This window comes from Felis catus, chromosome A2 (assembly GCF_018350175.1).
Source record: "Felis catus isolate Fca126 chromosome A2, F.catus_Fca126_mat1.0, whole genome shotgun sequence".
In the NCBI taxonomy this organism is placed as follows: Eukaryota; Metazoa; Chordata; class Mammalia; order Carnivora; family Felidae; genus Felis; species Felis catus.
This window is the reverse complement of record NC_058369.1, coordinates 26,129,335-26,150,486: the sequence shown is the minus strand read 5'-3', so window position 1 is coordinate 26,150,486 and position 21,152 is coordinate 26,129,335. Positions and strand designations below refer to the sequence as shown.

Here is a 21,152-nt window from a genome sequence, read left to right as displayed (position 1 = left end):
CAACTAAGGCAGAAAAAGATGAGAATGTTCCGTTTTTGTCCCTGTAGATCTTCCCGCCAGCAACCACCACTACAATAGGTTTTGTAGAATTCTAGTGTGTTCCACGGAATGTTAGTGTTGAAGGATGCTCTACAAAGAGCTTCGTCAGTCTGCTCCTCACTCCGACGCCCACACACTCAGTCATGATATAGGCTCCGAGGAGTGCCCCCGTGAGAAACTTGTTTAGCTTTGGGTCAACGAGCCATTCCCAAACATGTTTAGCCACAGAAGCCTTGTTTAAAAAAATTTTTTTTTAATGTTTATTTATTTTTGAGAGAGAGAGAGACAGATAGAGCTTGAGTGGGGGAGGAGCAGAGAGAGAGAGACACACACACAGAGTCCAAAGCAGGGTCCAGGCTCTGAGCTGTCAGCACAGAGCCTGACGTGGGGCTCGAACCCACGAACTGTGAGATCATGACCTGAGCCGAAGTCGGATGCTTAACCAACTGAGCCACCCAGGCGCCCCTACAGAAGCCTTGTTTTAAAGAATGCCCCTTAACAACCACCATCGGAATCACATACACTGAGTCTTTCTCTGGAATAGGGTGAAGGGTGCAGGGTGCTGACACCATCAGGCCCCTTGTCTTCTACCCAAGTAAAAAGCCTGCCCGAATGCTCACCTGGGACACCTGCTTCTCCTCTCTCCAGGCCGGGGCCTCCCGCACGGACCTTGTGGGCGCCCCCCTCGCCGAGTGGCCCCACCGTGAACTGGAAAGGGCTGCCGGTCACATGCTGGCCGCGGTACTTGACGCTGACTGTGTGAACACCCATCTCCTGGGGCACAAACCGGACGCAGTGCGAGTTCTTCCCCATGGACACAATCTCTGCCTCGGTCACGCGGCCAGAGGGGCTGGTGACATGGGCCGACATGTCACTGCTGTCAATTTCTGAAAGGGGGCAGGAGTTTGGGGAAGTAGAGAGAGCAGGGTTAGGGTGAGGGACCAACACAGAGCAGGACATGCAGGACAGGCAGCAGAGGTTGGCAAGGCGGGTGCAGCCCAGGGGTGTGGGATGCTCAGGCTTTTTCCCATTCAGCCGGGATACCTACCCTCCAGTCTCCCTCAAATCCTGGGAGGCTGTGGTCAGCATGGAGGCAGTAGGGCCCCTCTGGCCACCCAGTGCAGAGAACATTCTAGGGACAGTGACACTTTCTGCCCCACCAAGTACTTTTACAGTCTTCCTGGCTGGAGCTAATTCCACATGGCAGTTTCAAACCAGAGTCTGGGGCTGACAGTTACAGCATGTAAATAAAAACTACAATAGCTCAGATGTTTCTAAGCCAAATGTGGTATGTGGCCATCTAGCATGCTTATAGAGGCTCTTCTCCATAGGTGGGTAAGGGTAGAAAACTCCAGACGCATCACCCCGTACTTTCAAGAAGCTTTGGCATTTCTTTTAGGCAACAAGACAAAAATGCATTTAGAGAAAAAAGGTGAACACCTGTTGGTCACAACGGCAAAGGGAAACCATGCGTGAGCAAAGCTTTGAGCAAATCAAATACCAGAGGCCGTGCTTTCAGAAAGTGACGTCTCAGGTCACCAACACTGGGAAGCAGACCACGTCTGCTGCACCTGACACGTGCTCATGCCATGCCAGTGACTGTGCCTGCACTGACGTGGTGGAGACAGGTACACCGCATGCTGGGTGACCAAGTAATGCCATCACCTAGAGCCACATGAAGCGCGCTCGCCAGCCCTACACGATCTGGGCTGAGCAGCCATGACTTTGAGCCCTGAGGACAGAGAAAGGAAGGGGGGTTGAGGAGAGGGTCACCCCACATGGCCTGGGTCTGGAAGACATCTGGAAGTTGGTGAGCTGTCCTCTGACAACAGGGGACCATTTAGGTAATGAGAGGAAGAGTGAGTCTCATCCAGAGTCATCTGGTACCAAGTAGCTGATCACAGCAAATAGGAACTGAGCCAGAGAGTCTTTAGATAGAGTAATCGACCACACTAGTTCCTCAGGAAACAAAGGGAACAAGCAGCTGATTTGCACAACGAGAAATGTAAAGCAAATGAAAACACAGTCCATGTCCCTAGTGACCCAAGAAATGAAGCTGGAAACCGGACCCCTTATTTTCCATCAGAATGACCAAAGTGGGAACCAAACACTGTGCCCAGTGCTGGTGGGGGAATGGATAAACGGGTACTGATCCTTTTTCTGGAGGGCAGTCTGCCAAGGTGTAGCAGTTTTTGAAACACATCAGACCAGTAGTCCCACGCTGGGACATCCATCCGACATGAAGGTAGCCTGAGCACATGGTGGAGAACGTTCGTTCCAGAGCGCCGATTGTTGGAACCCAGGGATGGGAAAGAGTGTACTTGGAATAGGACTATACGATGAAGGATGGTGCATCTGGACATGGAATGGAATCTCATGTACTCACTAAAAATATGGAAGTATCTTTTTTGACGTGGACTATGGTGTGTAACAAGGACACAAGTGTGATCTGAAACTGACCCCATGTGTTCATGAGGCTGGAGGCAATCAGGGTTCAGCTCCGGGCCTCAGATGTGAACCTCAACCTCCCCATCCCCCCGGTCGTTGGGGGATGAGGTGACACTTACTTTCCTCGTTTTTGAACATGTGAACTTTTCGCTATCACAAGGCATTAGCTCTTTCTAATAAGTGATTCTGTGTGGACACTGCAGCAATGAGGCTTTCCCCATATTCTCATGTGACGACTGTGCCTCTGCCCAGGAAGAACCTGCCACCCGCCAATGACTGCTCAGAAGGCAAGGTAAGTAGACATGGGACAAGTTCGGAAAAAGGGGAAATGCAGTGTAGGAGAAATGGCCCCCCTCTCCAGATCACACCATGAGCTTCATGAGTCTTCATGAAGACTCTACAGATATTCCGTGCCACAGGATCTGTCCAACAACATAGTGTGTGCCAGCCTCTGGGCAGAGGACCCTCAGAATCTGCACTCACAGTGACGTCTCTTTATAGAAGGAACCCCAGGCCACATTCAGACAGACTGAAGTGTCTGTTTACACAGTTCACGGCCAAAGGGCTGAATGTGGCCCACCGACCCAGTCTCCACTCTCATTTTAGGGATGGAAGGGAAGAACTAACTTTGGGAGGATGCCATAAGGCTGACACTTCTGAAATACTTCCAAATATTGGCATCAGCAGGGTCAATTCTCTCACTGACCTGACTCTATTCGACAGAGAGTAAATTCAAATCTAAAAGCTTATTTATCTTCCCCCCATGTGACACAGTAAAGCTATTTTCATTCAGAAGAGCAAAAAGGTGGCAGGTAAGCAGATTTTTTTTCTCAGGTGGGGCTCTGTGAAAACAGTATTAAAAATATAAATAAATACAATACTTACTTACTTAAAAGCAGTCACCCATAGAGGACTTAGTATGTTCTAGGTCACACCCGGACGTGGTTTCTAGTGGCGCCTACCGCCCTGACCCCTAAACAACTCATACTCACCTGGGATTTTCAGGTTCAGGTCACAGATGCTTCCGACAGTGGCGACAGACGGGGCCCGACTGGTACGGGTGATGCTCTCCTTGACTCTTCCCTCTCCGCTGATCTTCACGGTAAACGGGCTCCCTGCAAGAACCAAGAAGACCCTTGTGAGCAGCCCAGATAGGCTGAGGCACAGCATTTACAGAAAACCTAGGTGTCGGACGGGGAGGGCAGAGGGGACCAGACTCACCAGGCACGTGCTCATCAGCAAACTTGGTGGAGACGATGTAAACCCCAGGCACAGTGGGGAAGTAGGAGACCTTGCAGGTGCCATCTTCCAGGTCCTCTGTCTGGATGTCCACTTTGCTGGGGCCTTCCACAGCCAAGGATATGCCACCATAACCTGCAACACCGTGGCCCAGAGCTGATGGGACTGCAACTCACTGGGGGTAGGGGGGCTCCATGCATGCAGCAAGGACATCAGGCTCTGGAAATGCAAACCGCTATTTCCAGATGTCAGAAAGACAGTAACGTAGGCAGCCCCAGACAGAGGAGCAGGTTAAAACCTCTGAGAAATCCTGTAGTGAAAAACCCTGCTGAGCGTGGCTTTGACCATAGAACTCTTTTCTCAATGATATCCATTTAATTTTTAAATTTTTTTTAGAGAGAGAGAGTGAGCAAGCAAGGGAGAGGGGTGGGTAGCGAGGAGAGAGGAAGCAAGAGAGAGAGGGAGAGGGAGAGGGAGAGGGAGAGAGAGAGAGAGAGAGAGAGAGAGAGAGAGAGAGAGAGAGAACTTAAACAGGCTCCATGTTCAGAGACTGACATGGGGGCTCCAGCCCATGACCCTGGGATCATGACCTGAGCTGAAACTAAGCGTCTGACGCTCAACTGGCTCAGCCACCTGCAGCCTCTCAAGGGTATCTATTAATATCCCACAGAGCACCTGTCCCACAGAAGCCACTGGGAAAGCCACTCTGGCCACACGCCTCCAAGAACGGCATGTATTAATCGCCGGCTGTAGGCCTGACCATTTGAATTTTTAAACTGCTCCCAAGGTGCCTCAGACGTCCAGCCAGGGAACCATTAAGACAGCAGATCTGAAGGTTAACAACCTGAAGAATCAACAAGGAGCATCAACTCACCAGGACCAGAAAGTCTCTAGCCTCTTCCGTGGGACTGTGACTTTGTCTAGAAGTCACCAATGTGACCATCACTCAAGAAGGCAGAAAATGAAGATACTGTCATGTGGCACAGTTTGGAGAGGGCCAACCAAATTCAAACCATTTTAAAGAGGGAACAGGAAGAGATTCCATATTTCCACGAAAGCATCCCTCAGCTGACACAATCTTGGCCAGCTGGACCAACCTCCTTTGCTTGGGCTGAGTCGAGGAGACCCTGGAAAAGCTGCAGAGAATGGCGGGAGCACACATAATGACAGAGATCTGTGAACTGTTTTGACTCTGGATTCAAATGCCAGAAGCAGATGGGCTGTTAACTCTTAGAAGCCTGTTTCTTCATCTAGAAAATGCATATAATTCCCACTTCACTGAGGCTCATGGGACTTAAATGATAACGCACATATAAGGACCTACATACAGTTAGAGAGATGCTAAGAAAGAAAAGGAAGATGGTAGGATGGAAAAACGAAAAGAAGCAAAAAGATCATTCCCGTGAGCTCTGGGCCTTTTCCTGGGAGCATCCCCACATACCCGCATCCCTTGTGTCCACGATGAATTCAGACATTTCGAAAGTCCGGCCCTCTGACAGGCCACGGCCATAGACTTTGGCTCTGCGTGCATCACCGATCTCAGACTGGACCACCATGATGGACACGGGGCTGTTGGCCACGTGGCTGCCGTTCTTCTTGATGCTGACCAGGTGTTCACCCACCTCCCGGGGGATGAAGGAGATGCCTGTACCAGAGCAAAGCTTTGGGTTTGTAAGGTGGCAGAACAGGATGAAGGAGAGGAGGGGGGAGGGAGACACACTCACAAGAAGGGAAGCAGGACTTCCCTCCTGACTCGCCAGCATCCAAGAGCGTGGTCGACATCGCCATGCAGAATCGCACTCAGACTGTTATCACGTGTGACCCAGAAGGTTTATCACCTCATACTCTAATGTGCTACCAGTTGCCCAGGACCGGACTGGGGGAATGCCCATCTCCCACCCAGCTCCAGCCAGGAAGGTGGCCTGGGCTCACCGATGTGGTTGTTGGGCAGCCTCTTCAGGAGACAGGGCTCGTCACGGCCAGATGGGGCCTTAATGCTGGCCGTCAGGGTGCTGAGGTCGGTCTCGCTGATGTCAAGCAGGAAGTCGGCGGCAGAGCCCAGCTTTACCTGAGAGCACCGTCTGCTGTCATCTGGGAAACAGCCCCCCGCAAATGCGGCTCTTGTTACATGTGGGTCTCCCCAGCTCTCTGGAGCCCTCATTCCACATGCCATTTACAGATGATCAGGTGAGAATTAATTACCCAAAGTTAATTGAAAAGACCTGTCTTGAACAATAAGCAGACCTAACCAACAATGAATGATTGCTAATCATGTCTGGTTAAAGGGAACTGGCAGGCACTGGAAATTTGAGTCTTCTCAGACCACTTTTTAAAGGAGTCTTTGCCAGTGGGAGGCACCTGTCACCTGTCTGCCATTGTCTCGGGCATTCTTCAGGTGAGTACTCATCATCTTCTACACAAGACTGCTGACTGCTTAATAGACAGGTCTAAACAACTTAGGGATAAGAACCTCATTTTTCCTATCTCCTTTTTAAATGTTTTTTAAAATATTTTTTTTTATGTTTGTTATATTTATTCTTGAGAGAGAGACAGAGAGAGAGAGAGAGAGAGCAGGGGAAGGGCAGAGAGAGAGGGAGACACAGAATCTGAAGCAGGCTCCAGGCTCCGAGCTGTCAGCCCAGAGCCCAACACATGGCTCAAACCCACAAACCGTGAGATCATGACCTGAGCCGAAGTTGGAAGCTTAACTGACTGAGCCACCCAGGTGCCCCCTCATATCTCCTTTTTAACCCACTGATAGCGTGATATGAACACAGCCAGCACAACAGACATTAGGAGTGTGGGCTTTGAATCAGATAACGTGTATCTGAATCCCAGAATACCCATGTCCGAATTTGGCTAAGCCACTGTCTCTCCAAGCGTCAGTTTTTCCATCTGTAAAATGGAGAGAAAATCTATCTAGTAGTGATGCTGAAGGGCATCTTTAGGTCCATGTAGCCATGTAATAGGTATCTGAATGCCTCTATCTGAGGGCCTGCTATTTGCAGGCTGCAGTCAGACTGGCACAAAAAAAGTGCCCTCCGAATGGCACTGCTTGGTTTTCCTTGGATTACCAGGTAAGGGAGGAATTAGGCCAACCCAACGGTGACTTTACACCCCAATTCCTTCCTAAGGAGTCTGTGTGAAACCTCCATGTAGAGGCCTAGCCTCCTGTTGCTGGTCTGATGGGGAGAGAGACTGTTAGGGCAGCTATACTTCCCCATACCTCCAGGAAGCCCCCCGGCAAGCCAGGTGACCTTACCTGTGATCTTGGCCGTGAAGGGGCTGCCAGGGATGTGCTTGTCATTGTACTTGACCAGGATGCTATAGTCACCTGGCAGGGTGGGCAGGTAGGTCACTGTGCATGTCCCATCTTTGTTGTCAATGCAGCTGATTTCGGCCTTTGAAGGTCCCTCGATAGCCAAGTCTAGGCCCCCTGTGGATGGGAGGAAGGAAGGAGAACCTTTAGGGAGACACAGATTCCTTGTTTCAACAGGGATCACACCTCATCCAGGGCAGTCCCCATGTGAGGAACAACAGACTGACACACGCCACAGGAGCCACAGGCCAGGGGCACGTCAGAACAAAGCAGTTCACGTGGTAAAATTGTCCACTGGAAAGACACTCTACCGTCTGATTTCTTCACTACAAATGACCCCGAAGTTCTCTCTATTCTTAAGGATACGTGGGACGTGAAAGGAATAGCATCCTACACACCAATCATGCATATGGGAGAGTCACACACACACAGCCCTGTTGGTTGGGCACTGGATGCCATCCTGAAAATCCCTGGGTGGGCGCCTGGCTGGCTCAGTAGGTGCAGTGTGTGACTCTTGATCTAAGGGGTGTGAGTTTGAGCCCTGCATCAGGTGTTGAGATTACTTAAATATAAAATCTTAAAAAAAAAAAAAAAAAAGAATCACAAATTTAGAAGTCTCCACGATGACAATGGTCATAGGCATAGAGCTTTATCTGGAATGGGCGGTAACACATGTAGTCAGTCCGCTTGATATTTGTACATGTGCAAGATAGAACAAATGCAAAACCATCATTTTCCCAAAACATGCTTAAATTTCAGGCAAGTCACATAAAACAGTTCATATAATCAATCTGATTTCGATCAGAACACAGAGGACTTCAGAAGTTCTGTTTTGGGTAAGACAGAGCAGCTGTACATAAGACATTTATGAAAAACGGGACGCCTGGGTGGCTCAGTTGGTTAAGCGTCCGACTCTTGATTTTGGCTCAGGTCATGATTTCACAGTTCGTGAGGTTGAGCCCCGTGGTGGGCTCCACACTAACAGCAAGGAGCCTGCTTGGGATTCTCTCTCCACCTCCTCTCTGCCCCTCCCCTGCTCCTTAATGCTCTCTCTCTCTCTCCTCCTAAAAACAAACAAACAAACAAACAAACAAACAAAAGCTACCCTGGAAATGTGTCCACCTAACTCTCCAAATGGATGGCCAGAAGCATAAAACCACATAACCACACAGTACCTTCTCCTGCATCCTCGGTGACGATGGTGAAGGTGGCAGTTTTGTTGGCCACTCCATACACCAGGCCTGGACCGTATGCAGAAACACTCCCACTGTTCGGGTAGTTCACGTAGAACTGGAGCGGGCTCTCTGGGTTTGCAAAAAACACAAAATTGAGGGGGACTCATGGAGGGACAAATGCATACCTTGGACAACCAGTGTCTTAACATTCACCTAATAGCAAGCAAGGCTGGTATCTCCTACACAGAGGCAGAAATTGAAAGGAAACTCCAGGGGCACCTGGGTGGCTCAGTTGGTTAAGCGTCCGACTTTGGCTCAGGTCATGATCTCATAGTTCGTGAGTTTGAGTCCTGTGTCGTGCTCTGTGCTGACAGCTCGGAGCCTGGAGCCTGCTTCAAATTCTGTCTCCCTCTCTTTCTCTGCCCCTCCCTCACTCTCGCTCTGTCTCTCAAAGATAAATAAACATTAAAAAAAAAAAAAAAGGAGACTCCAGTAGAGTTCACCATGCTAGGACACCCAACAGGTCTACTTGCTGCCGTTTTTTCAATCACTGCACAAGAAAAACAATCCCAAGGTTGCTCCAGTCTAGAGGGGGGCCCAAGCAGGGCAGTGCAGCTCAACTTAACCAATAAGGAGGAAACATCTGGCCATGTGGAAAAATGACCCACTACTAGAGGGAACACAACTGGAAAGGTCTTTTGGGAAGGCCATTTACCATGCTTTCAAAATATAAGGCCCCGTGAGGCCCCTAGGAATGTATCCCTAGAAATCTTTCTCCCTACCCTGCTCCCAGTCCTGTACAAGGACTTCATTTCCACAGTGCCCAGATCCAAATTAGGAAAAGGCTGCAGTGTCCAACAATAGGGGGTCAGTTAAATAAACATTGGTCTACTTGTGCAGTTCATTAAAAACAATGAGGAATGGGGCGCCTGGGTGGCTTAGTCAGTTAAGTGTCCAACTCTTGATTTCAGATCAGGTCATGATCCCAGGGTCATGGGATTGAGTCCCATGTTGGGCTCTGTGCTGACAACACAGAGCCTGCTTAGGATTCTCTCTCTCCTTCTCTCTGCCCCTCCCCCATGGATGTGTGTGCATGAGCGGGCTCTCTCTCTCTCACAAAAATAAACATTAAAAAAAACAAACAATGAGGGAGATCTGTGTATATTATACTTGAGAGATTATCTATAATGTGTCTCATTATAAAGAGGAAAAGGAAGGGCGCCTGGGTGGTTCAGTTGATTAAGTATCCGACTCTTGATTTCAGCTTAGGTCATGAACCCAGGGTCATGGGATCAAATCTTGTGTAGGGCTTGTGCTGAGTCCCTGCTTCAGATTTTCTCTCTCTCTCTCTCTCTCTCTCTCTCTCTCTCTCTCTCTCTCTTTCTCCCCCAACCCCGCCTCTGCCTCTATCCCCTGCTCATGCTCTCTCATACTCTCTAAAAATAAAAATAAAAAAGAGAAAAAGGCAAGTTGCTATATAATATTAATGCCATTATCTCATTTCCTTGGAAGAACAAATTTATGTATGCATGTAGGTAGGTACAGAGAGAAACATCTGGAAAGATACACACCCCAGCAGTGGAAGTAGAAGGGAATGGGAGAAGACATTTTTTTACTTTCTCTACATCTGCATCTTTGGAATATTTAGATAAAAGTAGATAATATGTTTTCACTTTAAATGAACATTATGCACACATGTATGCATGAACCACAACAAACATATCAAGCTGGGAAAAATATTTGTTAACTTCTATCACAAAGGGCTAATCTCTCCAATATTTAATTTGCTCTCAGAAACTGTTATGACAAAGCCAATACAGAATATTGGCCAATGGCCAAATGGAAAAACCTGGCCAAGGAAATAAGTGCTCAGTTCACAGAAAAATATAAATAGTCCTTAAACATACAGAAAGTTGCTCACTCTCATTCACAAGGGAAATACAAATAAAGCAACACAAAGATACTGGTTTTTGAACTGTCAGTGTGGCCAAGATCCAAAAATCTGACAGCCTATTATTCCATTGGCAAACTGGTGGAAAAGCAGGTGCTGGTCTACATTGCTGGTGGGTGTCTGAACTGGGGGAGCCCCACTGAAGGGCAATTTGGCAAGATCGATCAAAATGATAGATGTCTATACCTGTGCCCAGCAATTCCTACCCTGGGAACTAATTCTCACAGATATACCTTCATGAGAGTGAAATGATGGAATAAAGGCCATTCATTGCAGCCTGACTAGCGACAGCAAAAGGGAGAGAAGAACCTGAATGTTCTCCAATGGGGGGAAGGGTGAAATCTATCACGGTTTATCCAAACGGTGAGACATGCTCTATCATTAGGACACGCAAAACTCTCCTGGATATACAGTTAGACTGGAAAGGGCAAGGTCAGAGCCATGTGTAGTGTATGCTACTATTTATGCATAAGTGGGAAAGGGCTTAAGAATCTATATTTCCTGGGGCATCTGGGTGGCTCAGTCAGTTAAACGTCCGACTCTTGATTTCGGCTCAGGTCATGATCTCATGGGTCCTGAGTTCAGGACCCGCACCAGGCTCTGTGCTGAGTGTGCAGAGCCTGCTTGGGATTCAATCTCTTTCCCTCCCCCACTTGTGCTCTCTCTCTCTCTCAAGATAAATAAATAACACTAACAAAAATTTAGGGGCACCTGGGTGGCTTAGTTGGTTGAGCATCCAACTTTAGCTGTCATGATCTCGTGGTTCGGGGGTTCGAGCCCCGTGTCGGGCTCTGTGCTGACAGCTTGCTCAGAGCCTGGAGCCTGCTTTGGATTCTGTGTCTCCTTCCCTCTCTGCCCCTCCCCCACTTATACTCTCTGTCTCTCAAAAATAAATAGATGTTAAAAAAATTTTTTTTGAAAAGAATCTGTATTTCCCATTTGTTTATAGAGTCTTAAAAATGTTCTGATATCCAACATAAAAAATTAACAGCAGTCAGGTTCAAGGAGAGGTCAGGTGGCGATACAGGTGGGAAGGAAACTTTTCCCCACATCATTTTTAAAACTATGTGGAGATGTTGCCTACTCAAAATATTAAATTTAAAAATAGAGAACCATTTGAACAATTTAAAAAAAAAAAAACAAGAATAACACTGTGCTGGTTGATGGACACAAAATCTGAGCTGAATTTCCTCGTCAAGGGCACTGTGAACATAAAGCAGCTTGTTCTCTCTCCCGCCCCCAAACCCCACACTCCATAGGGCTCTGCAGGCCAGGCTGGAAAGTCCCTTCGTGCGCCTCACATTTTTCTCCCAGCTCACCCTGTGGCCACACTCGGCATAGTGACAAAGACAATCATGAAGCTAAGGGCCTGAACTGTGACCCAGGATGCTTAGCTGCATTGTCCCTTCTGGAGAGTGGCTGGATCTGCTGGGGTCACGGGCTGTTTGGTTTCACAGGGACACCGACACTGCCTTCCCAATTCTGCCACCGAGAACTGTTTCCCACACAGCAGCCAACTGAACGTCTCTGCAAACCTCCCAGACATTCAGGCCCAAGTCTTGTTGTCCTGCAGGGAGTGCTGGCCAAGGTGCCGAGCCTGACTCACCAGGGATGTGGCTGCCCATGTATTTGATGTGCATCTCATGCAGCCCGACTTCAGTGGGGGCATATCTGACGGTGACTGTGCCGTCCTTGTTGTCCACAATCTCAGGCGTGGCCGTCTTCCCAGAAGGCATGTGGACCTCTCCTGTTAGAGCACAGGAAGAGAGAGCCATGAGCCCACCAGGGGCTTCCCCCGGAGAAGCTGAGCACAAAGGCCCAGGTGGCCTTCAGAGGCAAGAGCACTCACTGCTGCCTGAAGCATCCAAGATCCACAATGGGAAAACAGACACGTTTGCCTTTATTTTGTTCCCTTTTTCTTCTACAAATGCAGCAGGCAACTCAAGTAAAGAGTTTTTTACTTTTGTTCTGACAAATGAGAAGCTCACACAAGACTAGACAAGACCACAAGGCCAGGAGAATTAGCAGAGTATCAACTCAAAGAGAATGAGGCATTAAAAGGAGGCTAGAAGAGAAAGAAACTCTTGTACAATAGGCTTCAGTGTCAATGTCATATCTGGAAAGGTGCAAGAATAAGAGAAGGCAGGAAAAAAGGAGGGACAGGAACCCGACAGTCACAATCTCAGGGGCTCACGGACTGATCCCCCACAGCAAGAAACAGGGGTGCTAGGTTCAGGACCCCAGGTATCGGGGACAGGTGGAACCACCTCCCAGGCACCCTTCTGGAAAGCTAGTGCAAGCCAGTGAGAACAAAGCGGCTTTCATGACAGTGCTTACCGGTGATTTCTCCTTTTCTGACTGCAAATGGAATGACCAAGTCGAAAGGCTTAAAGCCCAGGCCGTTCATGTCACTCACTGGGACATAGGCCTCTTCGGTTACCTAAAAACAGGAAGCAGTGGTCACTGGGTAAAGTGGACAACCGTGTGGGCCAATGAAACAGCAGAGGGCAGAGAGCAACTGGGAATTTTGCAAGCTAGTGCAGCCGGGGTGTGGGGACGTGGTTGCCCGTACAGGACGGGCTTAGTCTAGCTGCCCCCAGGGCCAGAGCAGGACCTGAAGGACTGGAGAAGTCATGCTGACCAATTGCTAAAAATCACTAGGCAGTCTGCTTGTAAAATTCCCAGCAGTGCTCACGGGACAGTGGAAAAGTAAGAGACAGCAATGTCTGAGTCCCAAGAGGCTCCACCTGGAAAGGTTTAGTTGCTTGTGGCCTGGAAAAGAAGGTGCGTTTTAAGTGGCAGAAAGTAGCAGCGGGTGGCTTTCCCCCTGAACAGAAACCAAATGTGCTAGTGGCGGCTGAGAGTCAGCAGGAGGGCTTGAGGATGGCCCATCTTTCTCTGAACCGCGGAGACAGGCTACACCGAGCGTGATCACAGACATGACGGCTGGAGATTCGTGGAGCGCATACGATGACACGGGTGGGTCTCATTACAGAGGAAGCGGGGATCATTGTGACGGACTGATCAGTGGGGGACAAACCAATGACCAGGACACCCAGAGGGCTGAAGCAATCCCCAGAAGCAGGCTGCAGCTTTTCTGAAATGAAGGCTGAGTAAACACAGAAACGCAAAAAGGAGAAAAAAAAAAAAGTGTACCCAGGGCCTGAATCCGGGGGAACATGCATTTACCGGTGCCTCCTCCACGGCCTCGACTTCCCCATCTGTGGCCTGGTCAGTGGCAAATGGAGATTAGTTGGGAATCACATTGAAGGGACATTGCTACTTAGATGCTACAACCTGAGGCTGGCTTCCTCCCCATCTGCTCCGTCTTGCACAGCAGGGAGCCACTCCCTCCAGTGGGAGCCTACATTCTTTCTCCCCTTGTGGAGAGCGAGTGGGATCCTTTCTTCAAAGGTCAAATCCACATGCCCTTTGAACCCACGATCCCACCTCTATGAAGCAGGCCTATTGACATGCTAGCAGGCAAGTCCACAGGTAAGTGATGTACGCAAGGCGTTTTACCACAGCTGTTGATGGTCATGAGAACATGACCTAACCTAAAACGTCCAACTGGCAGGGAGTCAGGTAAGTAAATTATGTAAACCTGTACACCTGAAGAAGCTACCAAGTCCGATGAATTAATGTGGAAGGGTACGTATGACACCCTGAGGGATGGAAGCAAGTTACAAAGCAATGTGTATGATGTGACCCCACGCATGAAGTTGATGTGTGTGTTGTGCAAATGGGAAAAATGAACACTAGTCACTTCTGTGGCATGAAACTGGAAAAGTGGTCTCCTGTTATTTGGTAAGGGTCCATGGTCTTAATGTGTTAAAAGTCTTTATAAGCTCATTTTTGCTTCAAACCACAGACTTCATGTTCCAATCGACCTGATAAGGGAGGGATCATCTTTTACCACAGTCAACAACGAACTGGAAGGCCACCCCCTGGAGGAAGGCCTACATGCCTGCATTTACTCCTTTGTATTTTGGCATCTGCGGAAAGGGGACTTCATTTAAAAAGGCTTCAATTTTTGAAACAGCCCTCTCCCCATCTTCTAGGGCTCTCTTATACCGTGGGGCCATGCAGGGGCAAATTGGCCAGGAGGACCATCTTTCAATGGCCACGCTATGGCCTTCAATCCATTCTCAACAGTGATGAGCAGATAAGCTGGCTTTATGATGTATTTAACTGAACCAGCCTGCTGGGCCTCCCTGATACATGAGCTGTGAAGGCAGTACTGTGTGTTCATGTCCTTTTGGCCACAAGTCTGTAGAGAGAGGCAGGGAATCCACATACAAAGAAAGTCTATCTAGGTAAGGCTGGAGAAAGCTTGGAACAGGAGACTAAAGACCCAAACCAGGTACTGTGGGTGACTGCCCTTTTCTGCCTAGCTCATTGCACCAGCGAGGCCCGGGGACCACTCTTCCATGATGCCTATATATTCTAATTCACCACATAAATCCCGCTACAGGCTAAAACGGATTCTTAAAACTGTAACTGGGGCCCTTCTCTGGAAATAAGGATATAAACTCTCTAGCTGCATTTCTTTTCACCCTTTTCTATTGAAGGAGAAAAACACTCCCAAATGAACAGGCTCAAAGTTGACAAGGGCTTACATCCTTGAGACAAAAAGGAGCCTCCAGATTCTTGGCAGAATGTTTACAGATAAACAAATATCTATGGAAAGGGGGAAAAAGGGCTACAATAGATTACAGACTGTTTGGATGGGAGGCGTGGCCTTCTCTTTGGAATGTAGTCTCTTCTCTATCACTACATAAAGTGAATCGTGAGAAGGGGCTTCGCAGGCTGTGTGGGGCCAAGTCACAGAGGCCTTATAAGAACTTTGTGGTTGAGCACCGCTGTTGCCCGTGGCATCAAAGGACACTGTGTAAGGGGAGACCCATAGCACCTGGTGGCTGTCCACAGCAGGCACTCTGGGCTCAGTGAACTTGAGCCTGAGCCTTGTTCCTATACCTCACCTGCAAAAGGGCCAACAATGCTTCGTTTTCTGAAGGTCAAATGAGATTTCTAATCTTTTCTTGGCTGAAGAACCTTCATAATCAGAGGAAGGTCCAAAAGTCACTCGCTGAAAATTAAAGAACCTCACCATTCTCTGGCCCAGAGGCCCACATAATGGTTTCCCTTTGCACCAGGTGTTACTATTCAAAAGACATGCTATTTCCCGCACCTATGCAAAATCTGAATCTTTCCAAAACAAAACTGGAGGTACTTTGTGTCCTGGGATACAAGTCAAGTCTGCAGACATAACGGCATCAGGAACCTCTCTCCTCAAGGCCATGGAGATGAGGGAGGAGGAAGGAGGAGAATAAGCAGAATAAAAAATGTGATGTTTTACTTACAAACATTTTTGTCAAAGTGTATCTTTCTGAGCTGGGCTTAGGCCAGGATATTGCTTAAGACCCTTAGCATGACAGATACTTTGGTGGCCAATAAGGTTCCTTAAAAACTCTTAGAGCCAAGGGTCTCTGGATTTCTAGAGATTATTCTAGGACTCTATAAGGTCATGACTGCTTAAGAAAAATTTTTTGAAGAAAAAAAACTGGAAGGGGATGTTCTAGCCAGGATTTAACAAATGGCAGCTGTTACTATTTCTATCCTAGCAGAGTGCTCTAGGGAAGGAATTTTCCTTACCATGACAGTGAATGGGCTGTTGGGAATATCAACGCCGCCAAAGCGCACATAGATCACATAGGTGCCTGGCTTGGCGGCCGTGTAGAAGATGTCGTAGGTGCCATCCTCATTCTCGATGACATCGGCCTCAGCCTCGGTGCCGTCTGGGGTCAGAACGGTGCAGGTCACTTTCCCCTTCCCAGCGGTCTTGGCATCAACCACAAAGCCCACTTCCTCGCCGGTTTTCACAGTGGAGGCGATTCCAGGACCTGTAGAAAAGTTCAGGGGAAGAAAATGGAAGCTCTAGCTGTAGACAAGGGCCCTGGAGGCCCAAGAACAAATCTCACATTCATGTGGGTGATTCAAGGTTCAAGCATTCAAGGGTATGGGGATGACGGTCAACTTCCCTAAACAAATATATACTGGGCATTTTCTTAAGGGCAAGGTACACACCAAAGTGATCCAAACACGGTCCCTGCTCTCAAGATGTTCCTAACCTAACAGGCAGGCAGATGTAGGCCAGGCACCAGGAATGACAGCTCAATGTATTGTGGAAACGCGGAGGAGGAGCTAAGTACAGAAAAAATTATCAATTGTTCTTCAGAGAAGAGTCCTGTAGTACATACATCTCTATAAAAAAGTCCTAAGAATGTATATCCCAGGGTTGCCACATTGACAAAGGGCTTTTTGAGATAAGGGGAATGGCTGAATTCTGAAGGACAGGTACTCTTGGCTAGGGGAGACATAGAACCTCTGTCCCCAAACCATGACTAGTCTCTATCTGTCTGACTTGTGGCACCCCTTCATACAGGATCCACATATCAGGAAGTGTAGAAAAGTGAACTAAAAGCACACTGGCAAAACAATTTAAAAAACCCTCCAAGTGTGTAGAAGCAATAGGGAGTGCTAAGAACATGTTGCTCAGACAGTGAGTAGTAGAAGGAAGCCTGGGGCCAGTTTGTGGAAGGCCTTGAATGACAGACAGAGAACTGTGGCCTCCGAGAGCCCCCAGGCTGAGAATATTCTGCTCAGGATTCCGCTCCAGCAAAGGAGGGAATAGGGCCTGGAAAGCAGGGAGTAAGTCCACACCCAGTATCATCACTCCCACAGGTTAGCAAAGGCAATCTAGTCGTACCTGGCACAGCACAGACCTAAGAGGTGGCAAATTGGACTGGCCAGTGTTTCAAAATTTCTCAATTTTTGAGCCCAAAATTGCCAAGTTGAGGAGTTTACAACTTGCTCTAAAAGCCAAAAGTTTTTCCCCATTCAGAACAAGAGAAGATAGGAGAGAAATGGAACACATCCACAGTGGACCTATGTGTGATGTAAAGAGAAGCAAATCTGTTTCATCTCAGAGATGGGGATTCATGTTGAGGAATCTGGTGCAGTAGCATCAAAGTAGCAAGAGCTGTTCCTAGAAACAGAAGGGCCCATGACGGTCTTCATGTCTTAGAAACTGAAGGAAGTATGATGCTCAAATGTATTCCTGGAGACATTCTGAGAGATACAAGCACAGTCTCCAGTGCTAAGGAAAAAACCTAGATCCTTAAATGCGTTTCTCTAACGCTGACCCGAAATGCTCTTGAATAAATCTTGAATAATTAAACCATCGACTCATGAAAGGGAGGCACACATGTGCAGCTTTTCATGGGAGCCACTATCTCTCAACCAAAGCGCCCACTTCAAAAGTAACATAATAATAGCTTCCATGCGCCTGGCACCGTGCTAAGCATTGTTCATGCCTGACCTCATCTGATCTTTGCAATAACCCTGCAAAACTATCTCTGATCCTGAGAAGAGTTTCTTGAATTCAAATGTTCTCAGAAAGATCTTCTATCTGAGTCTGACTGAAGCTCAGGGTGGTTGAGCAACCTGCCCTCATCACATAGCTATTAAGTGGTAGAGACGGGCTAGCCCTTGGCTTTCTGACTCCAAAGCCCACACTCCTGACCTTGACCTGCACTCACCTGTGGCCAGACACTTGCTGGCATCTCCTGTCTGTGTGGCCCGGATGCGGTAGGGAGACAATGGGATGTCATCCCCCCCATAGGTGACCCCAATCATATAGCGTCCGGTCTTGTCAGGGATGTAGGTGACGGCATACGTGCCATCTTTATTGTCGTGGACAGTGGCTCTTTTGGGCTTTCCCTCTTGGTCCTGGGAATCACAGAGAAATGCTATTTAAGATGTTGTCATCAAGATGTAGAAACCATTCATGGGAAACTGAAACACATTCTGCTCATTGATTTGCACCCCTCTTCAGGAAGAGACAGAATTACTGGCTTAATACAATCTTTTTGGGGGGTGGGGCTAGGGAGAAGAAAGAGTCACAGATCTCTTTAACACCATATGGACATGGTCAACGTTTAGGAATTTTTCGGTCAAGTGAACAAGTAGTGATTGAGCTCCGGATCCACTGAAATATAGGGAGACAAGAGGGCTCCTGCACTTGCACCACCACATCCACTCTCTCCCTTTTCTCTTTAGTAAAAGGTGCCCAATTCTTGGCTGGGTGCACTGCTCCCACCTCCTAGCATCCTCTGCTACCAGGTATGGCCATGTGACTTGTGACAAAGTTCCAATAAATTCGAGAGAACTGGAAGTACACAGGGCTGCTTGAAGTGGCTCATTGACTCGAAAGTCCCCTTTTCCCCTGCTGCTCCTCTTCCTCCTTCCAGCCTGCCATGTGCATCAGAGGGCCCATGGTCCACGAGGAGGCCTCCAGCAGAAGCCACAGTCAGGACACAGGAGCAGAGAGATGGAGCCTGCTTCTCTGTGGAGCCATATAGCACCCAGGTGGCTTGCCTCCCGGCTTGTTTAAACAGAGGGAATAATCCCATGTGTTTAAGCTGCCACTCTTGTTTGCCGGGTATATTGTGATACGCAGCAAAGCTTAGTCCTAACTAATCTGATGAGTAATTGAAAACATTTTAAAAGAAAAACAGAGGAACAGATATAATAGAGATCAAAATACATGAGATTCGTCCACACGTGGTATTTGGAGCTACCCCTTCAGACCTCTCACTCAGGAAAGCATGTTTGTTCTCTGGCACAATTACTGACTCTCTGGTCGGAAAAAAAAAACAAAACTGTCAAACACTTGCATCAGGCCAGAAATTGGTTATTAAAACCTTATTCTTATCCCTGGCCGGGAAATCAGGTCTTTATTAATAAAGCTGGACCCTAGAAGATAACTCAAAGTTACCGTTATCTGAACAGCAAGCAGGCCTTCCCCGGCATCTCTGGCATCGATTGCAAACTCCACAGGCAGACTGGCAGGCACACCATAGGAACTGAGGCCAGGGCCACTGGCAGTCACTTTGCTGGCATCATATGTGGGAAGGACCTTGACCTTAAAGGGACTTGAAAGACACACACACACGTATCCCCAGTCAGTGTGGATACCATCAACCCCTGCTACATCTTTATCTCCCTTACACAGAGACTGGGCTTGAAATGAGGGATTTCTATAGCAGATAAGATAGCGGGTGACTTAAGTACCTTAAACCCAGCAGAAATTTACAACCATGTAACCATCATATGACAGACTGGCTTTCCCTGAGTGCATTCCATGCGATACACACTAATCCCCAAGTTGATTTGGGAGACAAGGTTAACTCACTGTTGTTATGCTAAGAAAATGGTTACCAAAATGGGAAGGGAATATTGGAATTGAGAGACAATACTGGAACAAATAATTAGAATAATAAAATTAATATTCTATCATCTTCTTTTCTATTTTTAGAATGCTTTAGATGGTGAATTACCTATTAACAAAGTAATACATAAATATAATATATAAATTATATATTTCTATATACCTAGAGCTATATGTATATTAGGGGTATGGGCAAAATTTTTTCATCTTTTTTTTTTTAATTTTTTTTTAACATTTATTTATTTTTGAGACAGAGAGAGACAGAGCATGAACGGGGGAGGGGCAGAGAGAGAGGGAGACACAGAATCGGAAACAGGCTCCAGGCTCTGAGCCATCAGCCCAGAGCCCGACGCGGGGCTCGAACTCACGGACCGTGAGATCGTGACCTGAGCCGAAGTTGGACGCTTAACCGACTGAGCCACCCAGGAGCCTCTAAAATTTTTTCATCTTAAGGAGTAGAAAAAGAAACCTTCAGAGGCTGTTTGGAGAGTGGAAGAATGTAGGAAACATTTCATATTAATATGACTGAGGAATAGGTTTCTATCCAACACCCTCTGGGAATGCTATTGCCAACCAAATCCTCAAAAGAAGTAAAAAAGTAAAAAAAAAAGTAAAGAAGTCAAAAAGTAAAAATCTTTGTCCTAATCAGAAAACTACTTGCAAGGCCACCAGAAAGAAGACTTTGATGAATTAATTCATTCCTTGTTTCTTCAAAGATTCCCAACTCCTTAATTTTAGCTTGTCTTTAAATTAAAGATGGCTGAAAAGAACAAAGTAGGAGGAAACAGGATGCTAAGAAAGGAGCAGACACAAATATCAAGGCTAGTGTATTGATATACTTGTGCAGAGCATGCAGGTTCTTGGTGATACCTGCTGATCTGATGGGTGGATGGATGGGTGGATAGATGGCTGGGTGGGTGAGTGGGTGCGTGGATGGATGGATGGATGGATGGATGGATGGATGGATGGATGGGTGGGTGGGTGGATGGACGGTTGAGTGGATGGATGGATGGTTGGGTGGATGGATGGGTAGATGGGTAGATAGACCAGTGGGTGGGTGGATAGGTGGATGGACAGATGGATAAATGAATGGATGAGTGGATCACCAAGGCAGTGCTGGTCAATCCTGCAGAGGAGTAGGCTTCAGGCTGGTTTGGACCCCCTTCTGTAAGTGTCAGGAGCTTACCTACGAGGGATCTCTTCATCAGCGTATTTAACCGAGATCATGTAAGGCCCCTCCTGGGATGGGGTGTAGGTCACTGTGTGTGTGCCATCCCCATTGTCCACTATGTTCACCGGCTCCACCAGGCCTGAGAACAGAAATGAGAAGTCTGAGGAACTGCTTGGACTCTCCTTCACTCCACCCTGGGCTGAGTTTGAAACAGAATCACATTCATCCCCAAACCAATCACATTGGTTTCCACTGATGAGTAACATTAAGGCAGGCAGGCCATAATCAGAGGCCTGAGAAATCACAGGAGACAGGATCCCCAATTCATGGTTGCAGAAATGACCCCAAGAGACACCTTTAGCTTTCTGTTGGCTAAAGTACACTCAGTCAGCCCTTGAGTATAATTAAGGAGACTGCCCGTGCTTGTGCAAAGATGCACGTTGCAGACATGCTCTACCCTTTCAAGCTGGTTAGGCATGCTTGGGATGTGGCAATTTTACTGTGTAGCTGAGGAAGGG

General features: G+C 47.7%; 1 protein-coding gene across 7 annotated transcripts in view; it reads right to left on the bottom strand.

The window, feature by feature from the left end:
- Positions 1-21,152, bottom strand: part of FLNB (filamin B) — a 142,210-nt gene that overhangs the window by 16,649 nt on the left and 104,409 nt on the right. For 2 of the 7 annotated variants that reach the window (XM_019823423.3, XM_003982367.5), the window contains 14 exons: positions 20,650-20,773; positions 19,011-19,167; positions 17,773-17,962; positions 15,827-16,074; positions 13,328-13,399; positions 12,509-12,611; positions 11,778-11,918; positions 8,221-8,349; positions 6,989-7,162; positions 5,659-5,817; positions 5,168-5,371; positions 3,709-3,861; positions 3,480-3,602; positions 660-926 (listed from right to left, as the gene is read on the bottom strand). In XM_019823423.3, coding sequence (XP_019678982.1) covers positions 660-926; positions 3,480-3,602; positions 3,709-3,861; positions 5,168-5,371; positions 5,659-5,817; positions 6,989-7,162; positions 8,221-8,349; positions 11,778-11,918; positions 12,509-12,611; positions 13,328-13,399; positions 15,827-16,074; positions 17,773-17,962; positions 19,011-19,167; positions 20,650-20,773 — 2,244 coding nt within the window. Of the gene's footprint in view, positions 1-659; positions 927-1,704; positions 1,772-3,479; positions 3,603-3,708; positions 3,862-5,167; positions 5,372-5,658; positions 5,818-6,988; positions 7,163-8,220; positions 8,350-11,777; positions 11,919-12,508; positions 12,612-13,327; positions 13,400-15,826; positions 16,075-17,772; positions 17,963-19,010; positions 19,168-20,649; positions 20,774-21,152 lie in introns of those variants that run through there. The other 5 variants (XM_019823424.3, XM_019823428.3, XM_019823426.3 and 2 more) reach the window with 3 other exon arrangements.